The 24,772-nt window shown below is 50.7% G+C and overlaps 1 protein-coding gene across 1 annotated transcript in view; it reads right to left on the reverse strand.

Moving 5' to 3' along the window:
* Positions 1 to 24,772, reverse strand: part of NPHP4 (nephrocystin 4) — a 132,956-nt gene that overhangs the window by 17,997 nt on the left and 90,187 nt on the right. The window contains exons 12-17 of the mRNA XM_065884328.1: positions 22,837 to 22,944; positions 21,414 to 21,562; positions 21,066 to 21,257; positions 20,421 to 20,608; positions 3,778 to 3,938; positions 659 to 839 (exon numbers count right to left, since the gene is read on the reverse strand). Of these exons, the coding sequence (XP_065740400.1) occupies positions 659 to 839; positions 3,778 to 3,938; positions 20,421 to 20,608; positions 21,066 to 21,257; positions 21,414 to 21,562; positions 22,837 to 22,944 (979 nt within the window). The remainder of the gene's footprint in view (positions 1 to 658; positions 840 to 3,777; positions 3,939 to 20,420; positions 20,609 to 21,065; positions 21,258 to 21,413; positions 21,563 to 22,836; positions 22,945 to 24,772) is intronic.

Below are 24,772 nucleotides of genomic sequence, written 5' to 3' on the forward strand. Positions count from 1 at the left end.
CCACACCCAGCCCCAGCCCCCTACCCACATGGAAGGAGGACTGGGGCTTTCCTCAGCGTCTCTGACGAGCAGCTCTTGGGACATCATCTGACGTAAGGTCAAGGTGCTCGGCTCTGAACAAGCACGTCCCTCTGCCCCTCTGTTCCCAAGCTGTGTGGTGTGGAAGTTTAGGAACAGTTCTCTCTTCTCTCCTCCCCAATGAGGCAGTGCTATGAGCTGAAACTCCAGATGAAACCCTCTCCCGAAACCAGTCATCTTATTTGAGGATCGTCACAGCGATGCCCCACGGATAGTACCAGAAATAAAACGTGGGCAAGACGGAGACAGCTAATAACACCAAACCCCGACCAGAAATCAGGAACACCAAACAACTGGTGCCAGGGCAGGCTCAGTGGTCAGGGGAAGATGCTCAGTGGTCAAGGACAGATGCTCGTGGTCAAGGGCAGACACTCGGTGGTCAAGGGAAGACGCTCAGCGGTCAAGGGAAGACACTCAGCGGTCAAGGGCATACTTAGCAGTCAAGCTAATGAGAGCTCTTCTGAATTCCTACTGAGTGCTGATGCCCACGACGTGACCACTGTCCTGAGGGGGCTCATATCCCAAATGGGAAGAAGAGTAGCCACCCAGCAACAAGGGCAAAGCTGCCAGGGACTCTTACCCACGTTAGCCAAGGTCAGGTGCAGCTGGCCCTTCACCACCGTGTGGACGTTGATGGGCTTGACGCAGCCAAACCTGGTCACGTCTCCACTCACCACCATGGTGTCCTGTTCGTGCTCTGTCGCCATGACCTCAAGCTCATGCGAGACCTGAACAGCTGGGCGCCCTTGGCGGAGGAGGTGCTGCGGAGGAGAAAGGACCGGTCAGAGGGCGGCCGAGGCAGGGGCTATCTGCTTCCGAAAACCCAAGTCCCTGCTGTCGGGTGTTTCCCCCAAATCCTTATTAACAAAGTGCATCCCGATTCACCCACTGAGCAAACCCCAGGGATGCACAAGTGGGCCTGGCAGCCAGCCACCTGCGTGGAACCCCCTGCACACGGAGAAGATGAGAACACGGCACAGAACAAGGGGGAATGCTGAGGAAGCCCAGCTCCGCGTTGGCGGGAGCCCCGAGGAGCCTCCATTGGGCCCCTCAGGACGAAGGTGTGCCTCCAGGCAGGGGGAGGGCACGCCAGGCCCGGGTGGGACACAGGGGGCTTCAGTGTAGCAGAAAGGCGGGCAGCAGGTGCGAGGAGGGGCCGTGGGGCGGACGGAGCTGGATCAAGAGGGTCCTTTCCGACCCCACTCTTCTCTGCTAATCAAGTTTAACCCTTCAGAACCCTCCTGAGCCCAAGAGCGAGTGGGGCCGGCCAGGAGGGAGGGCTGGGCCCCTTCTCCTGCGAGGCCCGGGCACGTCACCAGGCCTCTTGACCGTCACGCGTAAATGGAAGCGCGGGGCCACGTTCAGGTCCTGCTTCTGGAATTCTGTCCCTGTCCCTCCAGCACTTGTCCTCTGCCTGTCTCTGGAGTGGACACGCCCAGACCAGATCCCTCCTGAGCGGGTCTGGGGCTTCCAGCTCCGGAGACCCTGCTTGCTCAGCAGCGCTTGTCCACATAACGCCAACACGTTCACGGGCCAGGAGCCTCGGCAGCCAGACGGGGTGAAGACCCCTCCAGAGGGTGGCCAGTCAAGGCAAGGAGCGACGCCCGGCTGCCCCAGGAGCAGTGATGCCAATAAAAACAGGGTATCGCGTCTCACCTAGGAAACTGCAGAGGTTTTTTTTCCCACCCTGTAAAGGGTGGGAAAGCAGGCGCCTTGGTCATCTTCCGGGAAGAGCGCCGTGCCGGGCCCCTGGGCCCCCTGCCCGAGGCTCCGTATTTGTGCACCCGTGACTTGGAAACGCAGCTTTGGGGCGTTCTCATGTGGGGAGAAGATGATGGAGTCAGACCTGGGCTGAAAGCTCCATTGCTGGACACGGGCATCAGGGCAGCAGTCCCAGGGCCGGGCTGAGGACACCGCAGCAGAGCGGGGGTGCAACCAGGCACCGGCAGCGACCACCGCGAGATCCCAACGATGCTGGCGCTGTCACCGCTCAGGAAATGAGCTGGAGGGGTGAGCCAACATGACCCTAGGATGTTCCCTGCAGTGTTTCCACCAGGACAAGGCGCTTAATTGTCCAACAACGGGGGACAGTGCGATGAGCTGTGATGCGTCTGGAAACGCAGGAAATAGCCACAGAAGGCCACGTAAGCACCTTGACAGCTCAGGACCTGGACTTACACAAATTTTCCATCTTTTCTACATAGATGTTAAAGTGAAGACTTGCTTATTTTTAGAAAGTAAAATTCCATTTTATTTAAACCACTTCTGTGTCAGTAAACCGGACAGCACTTGTCAAAGGGGCTCTTCACGGAGGATGAGATCAAATAACCCCTCCATGCGCTTCGCTCGCCCCTCCCTCCCCTCGCCTCGCCCCGCCCCGCCCCTCCTGCCTTTCACCTCACCCCTCCCTCCCTCTTTCTATTCATCCATTCTCAGCCATGCCCTACCCACGGTGGCCTAGGACTGTGCTGGGGAGGGGTCAGTGGCCATCCCATTCCCACCCTCCATGACATCACTGGCCAGCGTAGGAGACAGACGTGCCATATCCATGATGACCTGGGGGGGCCTGAGGAGTGAGAACACCAGCCGACACCGGCTGAGTCCTCACCAGCTGTGACCCCGCCCCATAACTCTTTGCACACTGCCCCCCAGCTCCCTCCACTGTCCTGAGGGCCTCAGCCCCTCAGGGAAGGGCCCCGAGCCCCAGTGGATGGGACAGTTATAGCCCGGGTCAGCCACCAGAGGAAGGGAGGGACGGAGGAGCAGGCAGCCCCCAGAGGATGGGGGGCACGGGGCCGGGGCCGCTGCAGTACAGGAGCCACGAGATCCTCGCAGGTGGGGTGCTGAGGGGCAAGGGGGGGACGGGACCGGATCTGCAGGCCTCAGTGACCAGCCATGCAAGGCTCAGGCAGGGAAACCAAGGGGGCCCGTGGCTGGAGTCCAGAGGGAAATAGCTGTGTGGGATGAAGGAAAAGTGAATGAAGGTCAGAGAGATTCCAGAGCTGCAGCGATGGTGCTGTATCCTCTCCCCCATCCACCTCAAGGCAGGGAGGAAAACTCTCGGGACAGCATGTCGGCAAGTGGATGTGGCCCAGTGCCTGGCCCAGAGGCCGCCATGTGACCCCACGTTGACCCTCTGGGGTCCTGGTCACACGAAAGGGAAGGTTTGGGGAGAAACCCTGGGAAGAAAATTGAATTAAGGCACGGACTTCAGTTTTAGAATATGAGGAGAATGGGAAGCACAGTTAGAAAACGAATTAGCTTCTGATTCTAGTTAGAATGAGAGAAGCACAATTCATGGAACTGAGAACAGGCGTCAGGAAACATTTTCCCACCCCATCATTCATTCATCCTGTCCTCCGTCCTGAGGGCACACCTCTGATGGACCGGCCAGGCTCTTGGTGAACAAGCCTGATCCCGAGCTGCTCTCAGGAAACATCCATCTTCACCGACAAGGGAGCAGAGGTGACGTTGCCTGGTGGGTGGGTTCACAGGAGGAACTGATAACTGGGTGGATGCACCCTAGCATGATCGAGCTTAGACTCTGTGAACATCCTTTCCTTTGGGGAAGGAGAGGACTCGGCAGTGTCTTGGATTTGTGAACCAAGAAGCCAGGCCCCTGGACAATGCCCAGGGCTGGGCGATGACCCACACTGCTGGGCGACAGACCTCACAGAAAGGACCGCGGGGAAACGTTACCTTCATCTGAACGGCGGCGGATCCGACGAGAAGCAGGGAGTCTCCATCCCAGATGTCGATCTGCAGGGTCTGCATGGCCAGGTAGCGGGCAAACCAGCGCTGCTCCCCGGGTCTCAGGAATCCAGGACCCACCAGGTACTTCAGCTGAAAGCCCGGAGACCCTGTGCAAAGAGGCCCCAAATGTGCCCAGAAGTAATTGGAATCATTTATCACCTTTACACTTGGAGGAGTTTCTGCTCTGGTCATGATGACTAATTTCTGCTTCTGTCAGAGTTACAGCTTAATAAATACATTAATCAAAACATTATAAAATATCTAAATTAACAACATGAAGAGTGGTGTTCAGAAGACTAGATTTCTTTCCAATGTACACAATAAGCTCCTCCCCAAATAAGACTGACGCTTTTTACCAAGTCCTAGTGAAACAGTCTATGCTGGATAAGGACAGATGCCCCGATGGGCCGGCCAGGGAGTATGACTCTGGGCGCACAGGATTTAGGGAGAAATGCTGTCTATATCTTCTGTCAAAACCGGGTGGTCACCAGATAAAGAAGATGCGGTACACGTACACAGTGGAATACTACTCAGCCATAAAAAGAGAATGAAATGATGCCATTTGCAGCAACACGGATGGACCTAGAGATGATCGTACGAAGTGAAGTAAGTCAGACAGAGAAAGACAAATCTCATATGATATCACTCATATGTGGAATCTAAAATATGACACCAGTGAACTTATCTTCAAGACAGAAACCGGCTCACAGACACAGAGAACAGACTTTGTGGTTGTCAGCGGGGAGGAAGGTGGGAGAGGGACGGAGTGGGAGTTTGGGGTTAGCAGATGCAATCTATTATATACAGAATAGATAAACAACAAGGTCCTAGTGTACAGCACAGGGAACTATAGTCAATATGCTGTGACAAACCGTAATGGAAAAGAAGATGAAGAAGAATGTAATATGTACAACTGAATCACTTTGCTGTACAGCAGAAATTAACACAACATTGCAAATCGACTCTACTCCAATAAAATTCTTTAGAAACCGGGGTATTCACACACAGGAGCATGGAGAGCTCAAACTGAGACGCAGCTCAGCACACGGTGCCTAGGCCACCCCGATGCCTCCCGCCCCAACGCGCCCAGGAGCCCCACAGAAGCACAGGCCTCTCCAAGGTCGCTCCTGGTGCCAGGCTTATCACGACGAGACAGGAGACAGACTGCAGCCCCCGCCTTCACCTTTGCGAAGCGGCATCACCATTAAGCCTAAATTGGCAAAGATGTCATTGAAGTCACCATTAGTTAAAGTGCAGGGACAGCAATGCAGGGGAAACACACTGAGAACAACATTTCTGCCCTTTCCGTCAATAACATAACAGTATTTACGTGGCCCCGCTGAGCAGAACGCTAACCCCAGGGAGGAAGGCGGACGTTTGCGCGGCAGCCCAAGCGGCCCCGGGCAGGCTGAGACCCTCGCCCTGTGGGTGCCCACACGGCGCCCTCTCCGCTGTCCTCAAGGCCAGGACAGTGCGGTCGGCGGGAGCAGTGAAGCAGGTCCGGACAGGACCCAGCTCGGGGCGCGGGGGGAGGGCCCCCAGTGGGCCCAGGGGATACAGAGCAAGGACCGGCGGGGCCCTGGCTCCCACCACGGCTGGAGCGCTGACAGAAGCGCCCTCCAGGATGGAGGGACAGGCAGCAGCAGCACAAAGACCACGAGAGGGGCTGGAGTGACGCTGCACACAGCAGGCCAGGCCCCAGTGTCCCAAGTCACAGGGCCCGTGGAGGCCAAGGTCACGCACCACCCCGGCCCCCAACGGCCAGGTCTGAGAACTAAGCGGCCTGCAGCACCTGATCAGTCTCCCGACACCCACCCTGAGGCTGGCTCATCCAGGCGCAGTGAGGACTGGAATGAGGACCAGGGAATGAGGAAGGTCGAGCTCGCAGCACCGACGGCAGCGCCCACCTGCTGGGTCCCGCTGGGCTGCAAGGAAGGGGCAGCGGCGGCACCGGCCTCTGATGTGGGCCAGACCGCCGGCTCCAGGTGCACACGGACATGACCGTGTGGGGCGACCCCCAAATGACACCCGCAAACACCCTTCCCTGGGCGCCCTGCACACTCACCCCAACACCTCCAGTCCCACAGAGCCTCCACCCGAACTTGCACTCGCACCTGAACGCAGTAGGTCCCAGCTGGACCCCGCGTCTTCCTCCCCAGCCAGCTCCCCCTTGCGTCACCCCAGAGTGCCGCCCAGCACCGCGTCCTCCCGACGCCCTGGCTGGGCTCCATCACCACCACATCCCGTCAGCTGCCGGGTCCCCTCAATACGACCATTAATTCACACGCGGCAAATGTCCCAGGCCCTGTGTGGGGTCGTGTGGCAGGACAGGATGGACAGGGTCCCTGCCCTGATGGAGCTCACGGTCTCGGGGGGACACTTTGAGCCCAGAGCTGACAGTGTGCTGAGTGTCGCACACGGGGGCCATCCTGGTCTGGGCACAGTCCAAGGCCCCTCATGCTGAACCCTCCCAATTCCTCCCCACTGTAGGCTCGGACCCCTTTGCTCCTGTACTGACTCCTCGGTGGCCTTCCCTGAGGTCCAGGGCCCCCACAGTCCATCCCATGGCACTGCCAAAGCGTCCACAAAAGGAATCCTGTGTCGTCTCCACCCCACTCAAAAACCTGCAGTGGCGCTGACCACTGACTCCTGGGGGTAGTGGTACCACCCCACAGGGTCTGCCCAGGCTCCCCGGCTTACCACCCTCACCCCTTCACAGACGCCGCCCAGCCCAGCTGGGGTCCCTGCTGCACCTCAGTCCTGCCCCACCGCCACGGCCAAGTCTGGCAGATGCTCTGCCTCCAGCTGGACGGTCCTCCCCCACCCCTCTTCTCAACCTCCACCCCTCCTTCATGACAAACACCTCCTGCTCCGTGAAGATAGCCACGACTCCTCTGATGACAAACACTTTATAACACTACAGTCTACAACGCATGATGAATGTGTAACAGCTTGGAGTATCTATGCACCAAATAACAAAGCAGAAATCCAGAGATGTAAGAAGAAACAGATGGAAACACAATGACAGTGGAGACCAAACGACCGCTTTCCTTTCAAGGCAGGTCAAGTGGACCATAAATAAGTAAGGATACAGAAGACCAGACCAGCTAATCCATAAGGCAGAGTGTATGCATACACATACAACATGGTACCCCAGTAACAGAGAATATATCTTTTCAAGTATATTTGGAACATTAATAAAAATTTACTGTCTATTTCACCACAAAGAAAACCTAAATACGCTCCTTAAAGTAGAAATATTACAAATAATATTCTCTGATCACAATCCAACAAACTAGAAATTGGAAAAAAATTTCAAAACAATTCACTTATTCTTAAATAATTCTGTGTCAAATGGAAAACACGATCAAAACAGATTTTTTTAGAATAATAATAATGAAAATACTACTTATCAGAATCACCAAAACATAAAGCAATAATCAAAGGAAAATTCATAGCCTTCAATACTTTATATCCACAAGAACAAAAGAATTAAAATAAATGAATTAAGCAACTCAAACAAATTAGGAAAATAACAATAGAGAACACCAAAAAGAAAGCAGAAGGGGGGTAATAATAAAGGGAAATGCAAAACCTAACTGATTAAAAAACAAGAAAATAGCAAAACCTATTTAAGGTACACTTATGTGCCTTCAGAAGACAGGGAAGCAGAAATGAGCAGATGGGAAGACATCCCTGCTCCTGGGCAGGTCCCCTCCTGTCCTTCAAGGGCGGTTCCCCTCTTGTTCATCTATGAACTTCTCCAGAACCCCAGACAGAGCCTAACAAGTTCACATAGAAAACTAAACCAGCAAGAATGTCTGGAGAACAGTGCAAAAAAGAATAGCATAACACCTCTGATCAAAGAGCGCGACCTTCGTGTGTAGACAGACAGTCTCATGAAGAGTCTGGTGAACTACAGCCCACAGGCCAACCCAGCTGGGAGCTAAGAATGGCTTTTACATTTTCTAAGGTTGTGAAAAACAAAAGTCAAAAAAAGAAGAAAATGATTACAGCGAGATCGTATGTGAACCCAGAAAGTCTAAAATATTTATGATCTGGACCTTAACAGAAATCCATTTGCCAACCTCTAGTCTAGTGGAACAAGCAAGAAAATCCAGAATGACACCCAAGTAATACAAAAAAGTTTGCCTTCTGATAAGGGTGGCTCTCAAGTCACTGGGGAAAAAGACAAACGTTTTAATAAATAGTACTGGGTCAACTGGATAGACATTTGGAAAAAGATAAAACTGATCCATGTCTGCCATCACACAGCAGGATAAACTACATAGAGATCAGAAATCTAAACGTAAAAAATGAAACCTGTAAATCCTAGAAGAAACCATGCACAAATCTCTTGCTGAGCTAGGGGAAGAGAAAGACTTTGCACCTGTGACTCAAGAATCTAGAAGCAATAAAAGGCTGACACATCAGACTACACGAAAGTAACACCTTTACATAGCAAAACCCATCATAAGCAAAGCAAAAAGACAAACGAGAAAGTAGGAAGCATATTTGCAATGTATATCACAGGCAACAGCTAATCTTCCTAATACAGTTCCCAAAACAGAGGACAAAATAGATGAAAAATCTGATAGAGAAATGGAAAAAGATATGAAAAGAAGTTTGCAGACAAAGACAAAAGATGCTCAACTTCACTCATTACAAGAGAAATGCACATTAAAACTTCATTAAGATCTATCTCACATCAATCAGAATGTAACAACCTATTTTGCAGAGGAGGCCAAAAGATCTCAGGCTAACAGAGAGGAGGTGGTGCTGTCTATCAACACCACTGAAGCCTTTTATCCTATAACCCCACTGCCAGCAATCTGCCCTAAAACATACCTCCATACACAGAAAACACGAGAAACACAAGGTTACTCATTGCTGCATTACCTGAAACAGCAGAACCCTGGAAAGACCCAAACCTCCGTCAGTAGGACGATGGCTAAATAAACCACAGAACCTGCACCCACTGTAGGACGACGTAGCCGTAAAAACAATGCAGACGGTTTCCACATGGAGTGGAACTCGGGATGGAAAGTTAACTGAAAAGAGCACAGTGAAAAGGTGTATTTGGTATGCCACCTACTGAATAAGAAAAAACAAAAAATAAAAACGTAAATATTTGCTTAAGCCAGAAGCTAGAAACCTGGTCACCCCAGGCCGGTGGGCAGGTGGGGGCTGTCTAGAGGGGTGAGGGTCGAAGGGAGCCTTGAGTGCTCACTCAGCTACGGTTTTATGTTTGGGGCCACGTAAATACTCCAATCAGAAAGGAAAGAAGGCAAATATGAAATTGAAAACAAACTGAAACCAACAAATTCGACTGAACATCAAATAGGCAACATAACTCCATAGAGAAAAGAATGAACACAAGGGCTTTGGGCCACACGCACTCACGCTACATCCTCGGTGGGACACAACCCAAGACCAGAAGAACACAAAGAAACCTGAACTTTTGTCAGCCATGTATCGTTAGTATTCAAACCAGCGGTATAATTTTGAAAATACATTGTGTAAATTATAAGGGAAAGTAAATAAGTAAATATATTATCAGGAAACACGATTTTCGGTTTAAGAGGAAAGAGATACAAATAAAATATTTTAGGGAAAAGCCTCTAAATTTAAATTAGAAATATCAAGGTGAGTTCATGTTTTAATATACATGTCCCAGCTCTGCCCAGGGAAAGGCCTAGAAGCAGTTGAGACCCCGATCAAAAGTGCCCGGATTGATGGGCTTCCCTGGTGGCACAGTGGTTGAGAGTCTGCCTGCCGATGCAGGGGACACGGGTTCGTGCCCCGGTCCGGGAAGATCCCACATGCCGCGGAGCGGCTGGGCCCGTGAGCCATGGCCGCTGAGCCTGCGCGTCCGGAGCCTGTGCTCCGCAACGGGAGAGGCCACGACAGTGAGAGGCCCGCGTACCGCAAAAAAAAAAAAAAAGTGCCCGGATCGTGATCTTTAGAAAGCACTCGCAGTGGGAGGCCAGGCTCCCGGGAGAAACGGGTGACCGGATCTGAGGCAGAAAAAGCACAAGGCGAGGCTGGACACCTTTGCTCCAGAAAGGGAGGAACTGCCCAAAGTCCAACCAGAGCGTGTCAACAGACTCAGGCCAACCCGAAGGGCTACAGCTGGCCAAAGACGAAACAAAGAGCTAGGATACACAAAACCTGAACTGTCACTATTAGAGTAACTATTACAGTAAGTTCTTACCCTGAAAATTAGAAATTAAAGGGAAAGTATTTAACATTTGTTCTGCCTTTTTTGGAGAACAGATATGTAGTTCACTCCTGGTGGATGAGAGAAAGTCTCTTTCTATAGAAGAATGCCAGCTCATAAAGGGAGACCAAATGATAGCCATTAGAAGAATCACCATCTTGAAAGCTCCATTTAAATAGCTGATCCAGGCAAAGCACAGCCGAGGATGTTAGGACAGTAGGTGAAGGGCTGTAGGGGTCGGATATTCACACGAAGCCCAAGAACAGCCCCAAGAAGTCTTCCAAGTGCAAAGGCAGAAGCGCCTACCTCTTCCCACTGGAGACACCTGGGCGGGTGCCCCTATCAAGTGCTCACACTGGCACCCTCACGGTGACACGGCCTGACCTCGGCGCCTCCGATGGGATGCACGGGCAGCACGCGGCCTCAACGATGAAGAGTTCGCACCAAATCCAGGATGGGACTGAGCCCTCAGCCCTGCCCCCAGTGGACGAGAACTACTGAAGACGAACGAGGTAGACAGCCAGGTGAGGAAACAATCAGACACATGGAATGTGGGACATTCTACAACTCGCTCAGTCTCTTCAAACAGGCACCAACACGGGACAAAGAATGCAGGGGACAAGTCTCAGTGAAAAGAGACTGAACACATGACTACAGGTAATACATGGGCCTGGACTGGATGTCAGAGCAAAACACAGCTATAATGGACATATGAGGGGAAATGGGAAAACTTGACTATGAAATTCTTTATAATCTTAAGTATGATAACAGAATTGTGTGTATAGAAAAGGACGTCCTTAATTTTTTATAAATTTATTTATTTATTTATATTTTATTTTTGGCCGTGTTGGGTCCTCGTTGCCGCGCATGGGCTTTTCTCTGGTTGCGGTGAGCGGGGACTACTCCTTGTTGCGGTGCGCGGGCTTCTCATTGCAGTGGCTTGTCTTGTTGCAGAGCACGGGCTCTAGGTGCACAGGCCTCAGTAGCTGTGGCACGCGGGCTCAGTAGCTGTGGCTGGCGGGCTCTAGAGTGCAGGCTCAGTAGTTGTGGCTCACGGGCTTAGTTGCTCCGCAGCATGTGGGATCTTCCCGGGCCAGGGCTCGAACCCGTGTCCCCTGCATTGGCAGGCGGATTCTCAAACACTGCGCCACCAGGGAAGTCCCAGATGTCCTTATTTTTAAGTAATGTGTGCTGCTATATTTAGAGGTAAAGTGTCACCACGCCTGCATTTTACATTCAAATGATTCTGAGGTGGGGGGAAAGATGAACAAAGAGATAAAGCAGGTACTCCCAAATGCACCAGCACAACTTCTGTAGCTGGGGACACGGAATTAGGGCACCTGGAGAAGGCACAGGAAAGACAAGATCCAGTAAGGAAGAGGCGATCAAGGTTGTACTATAGGGTCCAGACCTAGACGCTGGTCTGGTGGGAGATGCCCCCTTGGCTGGGATAACTCAGGGGCGGGAAGATGGACGAGAGTTCTTTAGGACAGTGGATGCTCTTGGCTGACCCAGACTCCAGCTCTCACACTAGGGAAGACCCCACTAGACAAAAACACCAAGAGACGCCTGTTAGAAAAACAACATGTTAGAAAAAGAACAGGCAAGAATGCAAGGGAAATAACAAGGAAAGGCGGCCCCGTGCATGTGGTATGGAAGGACGGGGACCAACACAAGCAGATGAAACGGCCACAGACTTGGGGGAACCTTCCTGAAAGGAGCGGGGGACAGTAGTAAGTGAGGAAGTTCCAGAGGCACATCCCACTCTTGAAGAAAAAGAGGAAACAAAAGAAATTCTACTCACAATGTAGAACAGTGACTAGCGTGGCAGAGGCAGCCACCAGGCCCACGGGCCTCAGGTTCCAGAAGCTGCAGTTGCTCCCGCTGGACCAGAGGTGGCAGCCGTTTGGCATGAGCCTGCTGAGGGCTGCCCACAAGGACGTGTGGGAGCCACATCATGGACTCTGGGCACCAGGACGCAGACCTGGAGGGGAAGCGGCGACCCTCCACGAGAACTGGTGGTCAGGGCTGCCAAGACTGTAAACGTCCAGACTTGGCCAGAAGACAACAACGTCTCAAATGCCACTTTCCATAAGTGGGTCCATCCACCAGAAAAGAGCAATTGTGTGGCAGAGCTGAGACCAGGGCTTTTGCTCTCTGGCCTCATGCCCCCCTGCGTCTCTGCTATCATCTTTGGCAAAACCAAACTTTGGATTCTGGGAACAACGTTTTGCTTAAAATAAGTATTCCAGGCTGAGAAGTGACTCACTTCGTAAGCTTGGTGGGCGTGGAGCCACTGCTTTTAAAATCTTTTATGTCCTATTAACTCTCTGCATTCTTTATGAAGGTCACAAACCTCAGTCCCTACCTCACAGGATACACAAAATCAATTCCAGATGAATTCTAGATGTGAACATAAACAGGGAAAAAAGACTTCTAGAAGGTAACATAGGAGGATCTCTTCAAGACTTTGTGGAGACAAACTCATTTTGGGTGTAGCTCAGGAAATCTGCCCATTAAGGAGAAGACTGATAAATTGGACGTAATTTTCATGGAAAACTACTGTTAACCAAAAGATACCATTAACACAGTCAAAGGCAAGGCACAGAGCGGGAGGAGATGTTTGTAACATCTGAAGAAAGACTGGGATCAGGATATATATACGTAACACCTACAAACACCGAGAAACAGACAACAGGATAAAAAATGGGCAAAGCACTTCAAAGGAGGATCTGCCGAAGGCGACAGCATGTGGAAGGTCATCTGTCAGCCAGGAGATGCCGGCACATGCCCACCAGCAGGTCACGTGAAAGAAACAAACAAAGCCACACACATTACACAACCAGCAAGGACACAGGCAGTTCAGACTTTCTGTCTACTCCAGCGGGTGTGTAAGCTGGACCTGTGCTGCCCCGGGACCCAGCAACTTCAGTCCCAGGCACAGACCAACACAGATGCACACACCAAAAGAATGATCGTATATGATTAAAAAGGCAAGAGAGAGCCGGTACTGGTGAGCGTGTGGAGAAAAGGGAACCCTCGTCCACTGTTGCTGGGAATGTTAAGTGGTACAGCCACTATGAAAGCCTCCTCCAAACCTTTTTTGGAGGTTCCTCAAAAAACGTAAAAATAGAGTTACCACATGATCCAGCAATACCACTCCTGGGTATTTAACCAAAGAAAACAAAAATACTAACTCGAAAAGAAATCTGCACCCCACCCCCGCCATGTTCATTGCAGCATTATTTATAATAGCCAAGATGTGGAAGCTACCTAAGTGTCCACCTATGGATGAACAGATAAAGAAAATGCGGTATATATATATATATATATATATATATACATATATATATATATACATATATATATATATATATATAAAATATTACTCAGCCGTTAAAAAGAAGGTAATCTTGACATCTGTGGCAACGTGGATGGATCAGAGAAAGACAAATACTGTATGATTTCACTTATACGTGAAATCTTTAAAAAAAGAATCAGGCTCGTTAAATACAGAAAGCAGACTGGTAGTTGCAAGAGGTGGGGCGGGGGGTGGGCAAAATGGGTGAAGGGGGCCAAAAGGTACAAACATCCAGTTATAAAATAAGTAAGTCACGGGGATGTGATGCACAGAACGGTGACAACAGTTAATAATAACACGGTGCTGCGTATTTGAAAGGTGCTAAGAGAGTAGATCGTAAAAGTTCTCGTCACAAGAAAAACAGAATTTTATAATTATGTTCAATGATGGATGCTACCTAGACTTGTTGGGCTGATCATTTCACAATGTTTTAAATATGTTCATGGCAGCATTATTCAAAAGAGCCAAAACCTGGAAATGATTCAGAGGCCTGTGAACAGCAGAATGGGTAAACACTGTGGAATATTCGGACAACGGGTTTCTATACAGCCAAGATCACGGACAAACTACTGCTACATACAGCAACACGGAGGAATCTCCCAGACATGAGGTTGAGCGAAAGAAGTTAGACTCAAAATGGTACGGATAATATGACCCGTTTAAGTTCAGAAAACAGGTAAAACTGGGCTTCCCTAGTGGTGCAGTGGTTGAGAGTCCGCCTGCCGATGCAGGGGACACGGGTTCGTGCCCCGGTCCGGGAAGATCCCACATGCCGCGGTGCGGCTGGGCCCGTGAGCCATGGCCGCTGAGCCTGAGCGTCCGGAGTCTGTGCTCCGCAACGGGAGAGGCCACAACAGTGAGAGGCCCGCGTATCGCACAAAAACAAAACAAAAACAAAACAGGTAAAACTGATGCAGAGTGATAGAATTCAGAAGAGCAGTTACCCTTGGGGGAGGTCAACAACTGGGGTGGGGGGTTGCTGTGTAATTTCTACAGCCCCATCCAAATTGGGTGGTAGTTACACAGATGTGTTCACTTTGTAAAAATTACACCTTTTACAAAAATTAACTCAAAATGTTAATTTTTGTAATGTAAAATGCAAAACCATCAAACTCCTAGAAGATAACATAGGAAAAAACCTAGGTGACCTTTCAGATTTGGTGATGCCTTTTTAGCTACAACACCAAAAGCACGATTCATAAAAGAAATAATTGATAAGCTGGATGTCATTAAAATTTAAAACCTCTGCTCTGAGAAAGACACCATTAAGAGAATGAAAAAGATAAGCCACAAGCTGGGAGAAAATAGTTGCAAAACACATATATGATAAAGGATCTGTATCCAAAATATACAAAAAACTCTTAAAACACAACAAATATGAAAACAAACAATCCAATTTAAAAATGCGCTAAAGATCCGAACAGACATCTCACCAAAGACGATATGCAGATAATAAGTAAGCAGATGGAAAGACACATAGGGAATTGTAAATTAAAACAATGAGCTACCACTACACACCTACTTGGATGGCCCAAATCCAGGACACTGACAGCATCAAATGCTGACGAGGATGTGGAGCAGCAGGAACTCTCACTCACTGCTGGTGGGAACGCAAAATGGTGCAGCCACTTTGGAAGAGAGTTGCGCAGTTTCTCTCAAAACTTAACATACTTTTACTATACGATCCAGCAATCGGGCTCCTAGGTATTTACCCAAATTAGTTGAAAATGTATGTCCACACAAAATCCCGAACAACAAACTGGCAGCAACCAAGATGCCCTTTGGCAGGTGAATGGATAAGTAAACTGAGGTACGTCCAGAGTATCATTCGGTGCCAAAAATAAACGTGCTATCAAGCCACGAGAAGCCATGGAGGAACCTTAAATGCATATTACTAAGCGAAAGAAGCCATCTGAAAAGCATACCCTATATAATTTCAATTATATGACATCCTGGCAAAGGCAAAACTATGGAGACAGTAAAAAGATCAGTAGCTGGCAGGGTGGAGCACAGGGGATTTTTAGGGCAGTGAAATTACTCTGGGTGATACTGTAACAGTGGATATATGATGCTACACATTTGTCAAGAGCCATATAATGTACAACGTGGGGAGAGTAAACCTTAATGTAAACTCTGAGCTTCAGTTAATAACACTGTACCAATATTGGCTCACCGTGAACGTAAGAAGTTGCTAACAGAGGAGACGCGGGGGGGTGGGAGTATATGGGGCTCTGGGCTAACGGTTCAGTTTCTCTGTAAATCTAGAACTGCTCTAACAAATAAGGTCTAACCATCCTTAAAAATTCAGGGGGCTTCCCTGGGGGTGCAGTGGTTGAGAATCCGCCTGCCAATGCAGGGGACACGGGTTCGAGCCCTGGTCCGGGAAGATCCCACATGCTGCAGAGCAACTAAGCCCGTGCACCACAGCTACTGAGCCTGCGCTCTAGAGCCCGTGCACCACAACTACTGAGCTCGTGCTCTAGAGCCCGTGTGCCACATCTACTGAGCCCATGAGCCACAACTACTGAGCCTATGAGCCACAACTACTTAGCCTGGGTGCCACAACTACTGAGCCCGTGTGCCACAACTACTAAGCCCACGAGCCACAACTACTGAGCCCATGTGCCACAACTACTGAGGCCACACTCTAGAGCCCGTGAGCCACAACTACTGAGCCCACAAGCCACAACTATTGAGCCTGTGCACCACAACTACTGAGCCCATGCTCTAGAGCCCATGCGCCACATCTACTGAGCCCGCGAGCCACAACTACTGAGCCCATGTGCCACAACTACTGAAGCCCACGCACCTAGAGCCCGTGCTCCACAACATGAGAAGCCACCGTAATGAGAAGTCCGCGCACCACAACAAAGAGTAGCCCCCGCTCGCCGCAACTAAAAAGAAAGCCCACGCGCAGCAGCGAAGACCCAGCACAGCCAAAAATAAATAAATACATTTATTTTAAAAAAAAAATTCATGGAATGGTGCACTTTGTTGTATGCATGTTATATTTCAACAACAAAAGAAAACGTCTTAAGTGAGGCCCATGAAAGACTCGGTGCTGAGCCAGCTCAACCTTCTGAGGTCTTGAGGAACCCGGTCCATCCGGCGAGAACCCCCAAGTCTGGGCTGCCAAAGGAAGCCCAGATCTGCTCAGTCAGAGGCATCTTTGGCCAAGACTCAGCGGTGTAAGAAATTGCAAAGCCTTTGTGGACTCTGAATTTTAATTCATCATGACAAGAAAATTTGATTCTGGATTTTAATTTCTTTGGACTTCCACTTGCAGGGAAATTTAATTTTTGGACTAATTTCTCTCTGGGCAATTCATAATGGAAAGGGGTTTACAGTCAAATCAGGAGCATCTCTAAGTGGTTGGCCTTTTTTATTGAATTATCTTAACACTATCATGTAACCTCATTGCAGAACCTCCGATGAGCTCCACTGGATCAAGTGACTGGATAGCATTTAGCACGGGAAACAGAATAGGGAATGAATGGTCAGCAATGCATGCAGAGGGGCTCTGAAATCCATGCATTATTCTGATCCATTTCAGAGCCTTCTGGGGACATAGGCTAAACTATCCACTGCTGGTCCTGGGGGGACTGGCAAAGGAAAGGTGGTACGTTTGGGAGCAGTGGTCCCAGGAAGGTTCCACTGCTGGTCCTGGGGGGACTAGCAAAGGAAAGGTGGTGGGTTTGGGAGCAGTGGTCCCAGGAAGGCTGGGAAACAACCCCAGTGGTGACTGGTCCCCTCCCCCAAGGAGGGCCACAGCCCCACTGGCCATAAACTCAACGGTTATGTGAGCTGAGAGAACAAAACGGAGGAAGGTTGCAGGAACACATCATCCCCAGCCCCACCTCCGTGCAGAGGGACGGCCCGTCCACCCTCTGCCCAGCACACCCTCTTCCCAGGGCAAGGGCAGCTCATCGACTGGTGGGTTTGGGGGAAGAAGCAGAGCCCAAGCTTCTCACCCCTTCCCCTTTCTTTTCAGATTTGTCCACAGGAAGAGAGGAGGCCGGGGTCCACAGGCAAGCGGGGGGGCGCAGGTTCAAGGTTGACGGTGGCTGCCCAGCCCGACCTCTGCCTGCCGCTCACCTGATGGGGGCCCGGCCAGCACCACGGGCTCTCGGGCTAACCCCATTCCCACAACGGCTCCGACTCTCCGCACTGATTCTGACCCTGGACGAGGGAACGGAGCATCACCTGCTGCACCCATGACTTCTCGCACCCAACGATTCGGCTGACCCTTTCCACTACTTCTTTGTTTTCCAAGCATTTATGCTCATTTTCTAATTTCTTTCCTTCTACTTTATTGGGTTTGCTCTGGTTTCTTTCACCAAACTTCTTGAGCTGAACAGTTAGATCAGCGTGTTAAAAGATACTTTCTTCTTTACCAACAACATAAGCATCTGAAGCTGCTAATTTCCCTGTAATTTTACCATTTTACTTATTAGCTTTTTTTTTAAGTTACTTTTTATTGGAGTATAGTTGCTTTACAATGTTGAGTTCGTTTCTACTGTACAGCAAAGTGAATCAGCTATACGTATACATACATCCCCTCTTTTTCGGATTTCCTTCCCATTTAGGTCACCACAGAGCATTGAGCAGTTTCCTGCGCTATACAGTAGGTTCTCATTAGTTATCTATTTTATACATAGTATCAATAATGTATACATGTCAATCCCGATCTCTCAATTCAACCCACCCACCCCCTTCCCCCTTGGTATCCATACTTTTTTTTTTTTTTTTTTTTGCTGTACGCGGGCCTCTCACTGCTGTGGCCTCTCCCGTTGCGGAGCACAGGCTCCGGACGCGCAGGCTCAGCGGCCATGGCTCACGGGCCCAGCCGCTCCGCGGCATGTGGGATCTTCCCAGACCGGGGCACGAACCCGTGTCCCCTGCATCGGCAGGCGGCCTCTCAACCACTGCACCACCAGGGAAGCCCGGTATCCATACGTTTGTTCTGTACGTCTGTGTCTCTATTTCTGCTTTGCAAATAAGATCATCTGTACCATTTTTCTAGAGTCCACACATATGTGTTGATATATGATATTTGTTTTTCTCTTTCTGACTTACTTCACCCTGTATGACACTCTCTAGGTCCATCCACGTCTCTACAAATGACCCAATTTCATTCCTTTTTATGGCTGAGGCCATTTTACTTATTAGTTTTGATATGCAATCTTATTTTGTCATTCAGTTTTAAGCCGCCATTTCTACATTGATTTCTTCATTTATCTAGGGAAAAATTAGAAATACGTTTTAAAATTCAAAAAAAGCCAGCAGTTTGGAGCCTTCCAGGGGGAGGGCGGTGAATGATTTCTGACCTTGAGGTATTACGGTCAAAGAATGCTATAAAATTAGATTAGATATAGGGTCTCTTGGTATATGGCAGTACCTGCTGGGTGGCCTAAGATATATACACGCATCTATGAGTAATCAGTTTTCATAAGTTTCAAAGGACACTTGAAAATAACACATATTCTCTAAATTGGCTGTACAAGTTCTATAAGATCATCTCTTTAAATTGTATTTTATAATATTCTCGTTAATTCTCTTTCTGCTTGATCAATCAATTTACTGACAGAAGCGTGTCAAAACCTCCTATGATTGTAGGTTGGTCGGTTTCTCCTTATAAAGTCCATCAATTTGTCCTTTATCTTTGGCAGCTGTGGTTGTTAGAAGTTCACGGTTTCAGAATCATTTTTTCCTAGTGAATTATTCCCTTAATTATTATTTAATGGGCTTCTTGATCCCCAGCAACGCCTTTGCCTTTTGTCACTTTTGTCTGATGTTAATGTTGTTAAACTAATTTCATTTAATATTTTAACACGTCTTTTTCCACCTGTTAAGCTCTACTCAAGAGGCAGCAGTGGTTCAGACCCCAGGTATGTGCCTTACAAGCCGTGCGACCGGCCAAAGACAGGACAACCGGCCACCAAAAATAACAACATATTTGGTATGTTCAGTCCACTGCAGTTTAAATCCATCAGTTGATAATGATATCAGAAAAAAAAAGCCATTGGCCCCACCCTTGAAGGATGCTGGGAACTGTCTCACTATTTTAAAAATTAGCAAACAAAGGAGAAGAAAATCAAGCATTATTCTGGCTTCTCTATATGAATCGCACCTCAAGGCCACCAAAGAACTGGTGAGGAGAAGTTTCCTTTTAAGGAAGCATTCAGGCTGATACACGAAGAAGCGTTCTAGGAGTAAAACATCACCACCGTGTAGCCTTGAGTGAAGGGATCACTCCATAAGCAGCAGTCTGGATGGTCACTGATGGGGCATAAGAAGCAACCCAGGCCTCGTGCTGCTGCAGAGATGGGGACACACCACCAGCAATACAGACGCCTTGCCCCAAGCCAAAAGCACGCATCTGCTCACACATCTAGATCTAACTCCAATTTACAGGCAAAACAGGCGACAGAGGAGCACCGCAGATGTCTTCACTGCGCCGCAAAACCGAGGTGCAGACACTGGGAGGCTCTAGGGCACCAGCAACGTGGCGACTTCAACAAATAAATTAAAGTGACAAAACAGAGACAGGATGGTGATGACGGCTGTAGGTAGAAAGAGACTGGAGAGTCACACCATCCCAACGTACAGCCCTTACTGAGATCCCGATTTGAACAAACTATTAAAAAACTTTATGAAGTTACTGGGGAAATGTTAACATTGGCATTAATTTTAGATGGGGTAATATTATTGAGTTTATGTTTTTTAAAAAAGACTCTACATTTTTAGATCTACACAAGAAAATATCTATAGATGAAATCATATAACGTCTGGAATTTGCATCGAATAGCCCTGGTCTGGGGAGGGACCTGGGCAGGGATGTCACCGATAACTGTCAGAGGTATGTGGCAGGGGCACTGATTTACTGCGCTGTTCTCTCAAACTGTGAACGTGTTTGAAGTTTTTCACTGCTCAATATTTTCTAAATAAGAAAATTCTCAAACAAAGCTTGGCCCTGGATTTCGCATTTGCCGGGGGGCCAGCACTCACCCGCATCAAAGGAGCCGTCCTTGTGAATGAGGACGAGGAGGTGGGGCAGGGAGGCTGAGCTGCTCTTCCCGGCCTCCTCCAGCTCAACCAGCTGCAGCCGCGGCGTTGTCTCGGGGGGGAAGCGGTAGAACTGGAAGGTGAAATACACAGTCTGTGGCCACGGCGCTGCCTGGTCGTCCTGGGACACCCTGGATCCAACGACAGCTCCGAGTTAATCAAGGGTCCGGGCGGAGAACCCGGCCTTTTGTCACACACTCGCAGGGAGACAGCAGGTGAGAGGCCGTCTCGTTCATCCACACCAGCAGCCCTACTGTGACCTCGGGGAGCCCACTGGGCATCCCCCCCCCCACTTCAGGCATGGCTGGAGAGCCCAGATCTCGGGGCTACACCAGTACCCAAGGACAGGGCGACACTCTGTCCACGCTGTAACTAAGGACCACAGGAGATCAGTCAAAGCATGTTTTACAGCATTTGGAAATGGTAGTGGGTGGGTCCCAGCCAAACGAAAATAAAGACAGAGGGCATTCCGCAGTCCCGTTAAGACCTGATAGTAGTATTCTGCCAGAGCCACAAAGAAGTTCTTCCTCCATGCAAGAAATGCGAAAGCCAGGAAAAGAGCAACAGACCAAATATTCAAGAGTTTACCTGCTAAAGGCAAGAAACTGTAGCACTATCTCGTTGCTTTGCAGACAGTCTGATTCTTCCTTCTGAGGGTTGAACTTCACGGGATCTGTAGGATCCACGGCCTCGGCTGGTTGCTTGTTGGCGTCCAGAATATCGGGAAAGCCGGCGGACCGCAGCAGCGCTAGGGAGGCTCGAGACGGCTTCCCTCCAGAGCTGGAACAGAAGACCTCCTGAGCCAGCCTCCAGGAAAGGGCCAGCCAAGAGGCAGGACCCGGAAAGCCAGCTCTCTAGGAAAGCCCACCGTTCAGGGGGTCGAAGGGTCTTGACCTCACAGCACTTGCCCTGGGCCCTCCCAGACCTGCCCCTCACCTCCTGGTCCGGGCTCCCACGATGATCGGGGCGTGCACAGGTGTGAAAGGCAGCTCCTGCAACTGCTCAGCAGTGGATGTGCCCGGGACCAAGGCCGTTTGGCTCAGGTCAGCTTCCAGGTGAGAGATCCTGCCCTCCAAGGGGAACTCCTGCCGAACACAATGGGGCCCCAGGTGAGGCCGACCCAGGCACCAGGGATGCCTGGACTTGGGGCTCGTGGGTGAACTGCCTCTGTCACGTTGCAAATGGAAACACAGGAGGCTCAGCTGCACTGGAATTTCAGGTAAGCGATGAATAATTTCAGTATAAGAATATCCCATGCAATATCTGGGACACACTTATACTGGAAAGTATTGTTTATCTGAAACTCAAATTCACCGGGGCATCCTGTGTTTTATGTGAGTCGAAAAGCAACGAGGAAGGAATCATAATTTTTTGAACAGCCCGGTAGCACAGGAGACATCTGCTGCCTGAGAAGGCAAATTAACATCAAAACCACGTCTACGGAACAGAAAGACGAAACCATCTCCAATAACGCTAGGGAGACTGTGGGACGGAGCCCCCGAGCTTGTGTAAACGCTTCCCTGTCCCCATGTCACCGAATGCTCTAGGCTTTCACCGGCACCCTCCGTCCACCTCCGTCTAAAGGAAGAGCCTGACGGGGTCTGGGACGCTCTCTCTCCAACTGGCTTCCCAAGCTTCCCGTTTCATTTAGAAGGAGCCCCGCGTGACCGGAGGCAAGGAACACGGGCCTCAGGCGCCGGTAACAGAAGAGGTGAAGGCTCTTCATAATGACACGGGCCCAGATATATTTTAGAATCGGGCATTTCACCGTGAGGGTTTTCAAGGAAGTAATTAAATGGAACCATTTTTCCTCAACAGACTTCCAAGGCAAGACTGAAGTTTGCAGGTGAACCAGCAAACTCGACGTGAGTCCCCCGAGTTCAGTAGAAGGAAACAGGCCTATTTTAGCCCACTAGCTCCACTGGGATCGGGGATGGTGAGCTTCACAAACTCTCCTCCAGCCGCTGGGCGAGCGTCCTGGAGGGGGAGCTGGCAACTTGGATTGACCTCTATTTACATCTCCAGCGAAACTTCCCCTTTCCTCTCATGTTCAGAGATCTAAGGGCGCTTTTACTTTGTCTTCTCCGGTAGAGTAAAGCCTACATCAAGCCCTGTGGCAGGAAAAGCTCCCAGACCAAATACCCTTGGTCACCGAGACGGATGGTGGCAAATATCTAAAGCTGGAAGGAGGTGATGTCCAGCCCCCATCCCAATGCCCGCAACACAGAGAACCCAGGAAGGTCTCGGTCACCTCGCCAAGGACCAGGGCAGCTCACAAAGTCAGAGACTTCCACAGAAGTCAGGAGTTTGGAGCCATTCCCCGGAAGGAGGCAGGCGCGAGGAGAGGCAGCCTACTTACCCCCGGGGCCAGGGAGAGCGTGGGGCTCCCCGGTGGCTTTGAGGAGGCTTCGGCAGAGCAGCGCTGAGCTGGGGACTGTGGGGAAGCCGCCAGCTGGGAGAGCGACAGCTGAAGGCAAGAAAGCTTGGGTTAGACGACAAAATGCAGCCCAGTACCTTCCAAAGCCCCTCCCACCGCCCGCTGGCACAGGGCCCTGGGAAGGAAGGGAGGACTCTGATGCGGCCACAGGGAGCAGTGAGGTCTGGAATGACCTGGAACCCGGCATCACGTCTAATTGCTTCTTCTCTAACTACCGAGGGGGGCAGTTCTGTGGTTCCACCCACATCGTAATATTTGAATAAAAATATTATTAACAAGGAAAAGCAAGTGGAGAAGGGGAAATGGCCAGGGAAGTCGAGTGGGTTCTCTGACACTCGGGCTGCAGGGCCGGCTTGTCTCTGAACCTCTCTGGGTTTCACCTCCACCTCTGGACTGAACTTCTCCAAGACCCCTTCTGATTCTAACCACCCGTGTTCCTACGACATGAACCCGCCCGTTAAGGCAGTGACCATGATGGCAGCTGACGTGGGCCCTGGAAGCCCCACTCCACCACTTCACTGCCACGTGACGTGGGCAAGTCGCCTAATTAACTTGGTCTTGCCTCCGTCTCCTCACCTGTAAAATGGGGGTGCTAACAGTACCTAGGTCACAGGCCTACTGTGAGAGAAAGGGCTTGACAAGGTACCCGGCACAGGGTCAGGTAAATGTGACTAACGTGAGGAAAACGAACGTTGCACTAAAAGGCCGGTGCGCAGAGGTGGAGGGCCCTCGCTCTGCTGAAGACCCGTCTCTCAAATCCTGGTCTCTATTTATGATGTACACGTTAACAAATGAGACGTCTGTCATCAGCAGTGACAGCTGGCCCGGGGGGGGTGGGGGCGGAAGGGGCTGGTGCTGGTACAGAGAAGGACCCAACCCATGATGAGGTGTTGAAGAAATGGGCGAGGGCCACTGGGGGATCCGGGCAGCATCTTAGGGGCAGAGAAGAATTTAGGGTCTGCTCAGCTCCCCTCAGAGCCCACAAGCCGCCATGAGCGCCTCCTGCCTCTGGGGCTGGAGGTGCTGCCCTGTGGCCCCTCAGCACTCAGGGGCACCATGCCAACCGCTGGAGGGAAAATGCTGGGACAGGCCAGCAGGGGCCGGGAGGCTGTCCCCAAACACATGTCTTCGGGCAAACACCACATTCACTTCTGGTCCAGTTTCCCAGCCGCACGGTCCACATTAAAGCCACATCCTGGGGACAGCCCTGGATACCGAATCATTCAACCTTTCCAGAAAGTCAACGTCCAGGGTGATGTTGGCAGACAAGGTCATCAGGAGGACAAGCCAACTCTGACCTCATTCAAAAACCACGCTGGCCAGAGCCAGCCCCGAGCCACGGGCAGACCCAGCTCAGGATCCCTGAGGGGCGGCCGCAGCTCCTAGCACCGGAGGAGACGTCTGCTCTCCGACAGGCCCACCAACGTGCTGGCCTCTGTCGGTGCCGCCCTGTCCCCTCCAGCACCAGCTGCTCAGCGCACCTGCCCGGCTGCTGCCTGGGGAAGCCATGGCCTCACCAGCGCCCTCTCCTGGCAGAGGGTCAGGAGAGGAGGCTGCGAAGAGCGCTGCTCCGTGTCCCAGAAGGGGAAAAAAGGCCATTCAGTCCTGAAACATTCCCAGCCGTCAGACATAATTGCGGGAGAACACATCAGCTTGAGCGCGGACACAGGCCTTCCATGGCAACTGGAGGATCATTAACAAGCAGCAGAAGCCACGGCCCTGACAGCCGGCGCTGGGAGCAGCGCACTAGGGACCAACCGCAGAGACAGGCAGGAGGGCGGCTGAGGACACCTGCACCTCGACACCTGGGGGGCCCCTCCCCTCTGGCTCACTGGGACGCTTCCCAGCCCTCACAGGT

This window comes from Phocoena phocoena, chromosome 1, assembly GCF_963924675.1.
Source record: "Phocoena phocoena chromosome 1, mPhoPho1.1, whole genome shotgun sequence".
In the NCBI taxonomy this organism is placed as follows: Eukaryota; Metazoa; Chordata; class Mammalia; order Artiodactyla; family Phocoenidae; genus Phocoena; species Phocoena phocoena.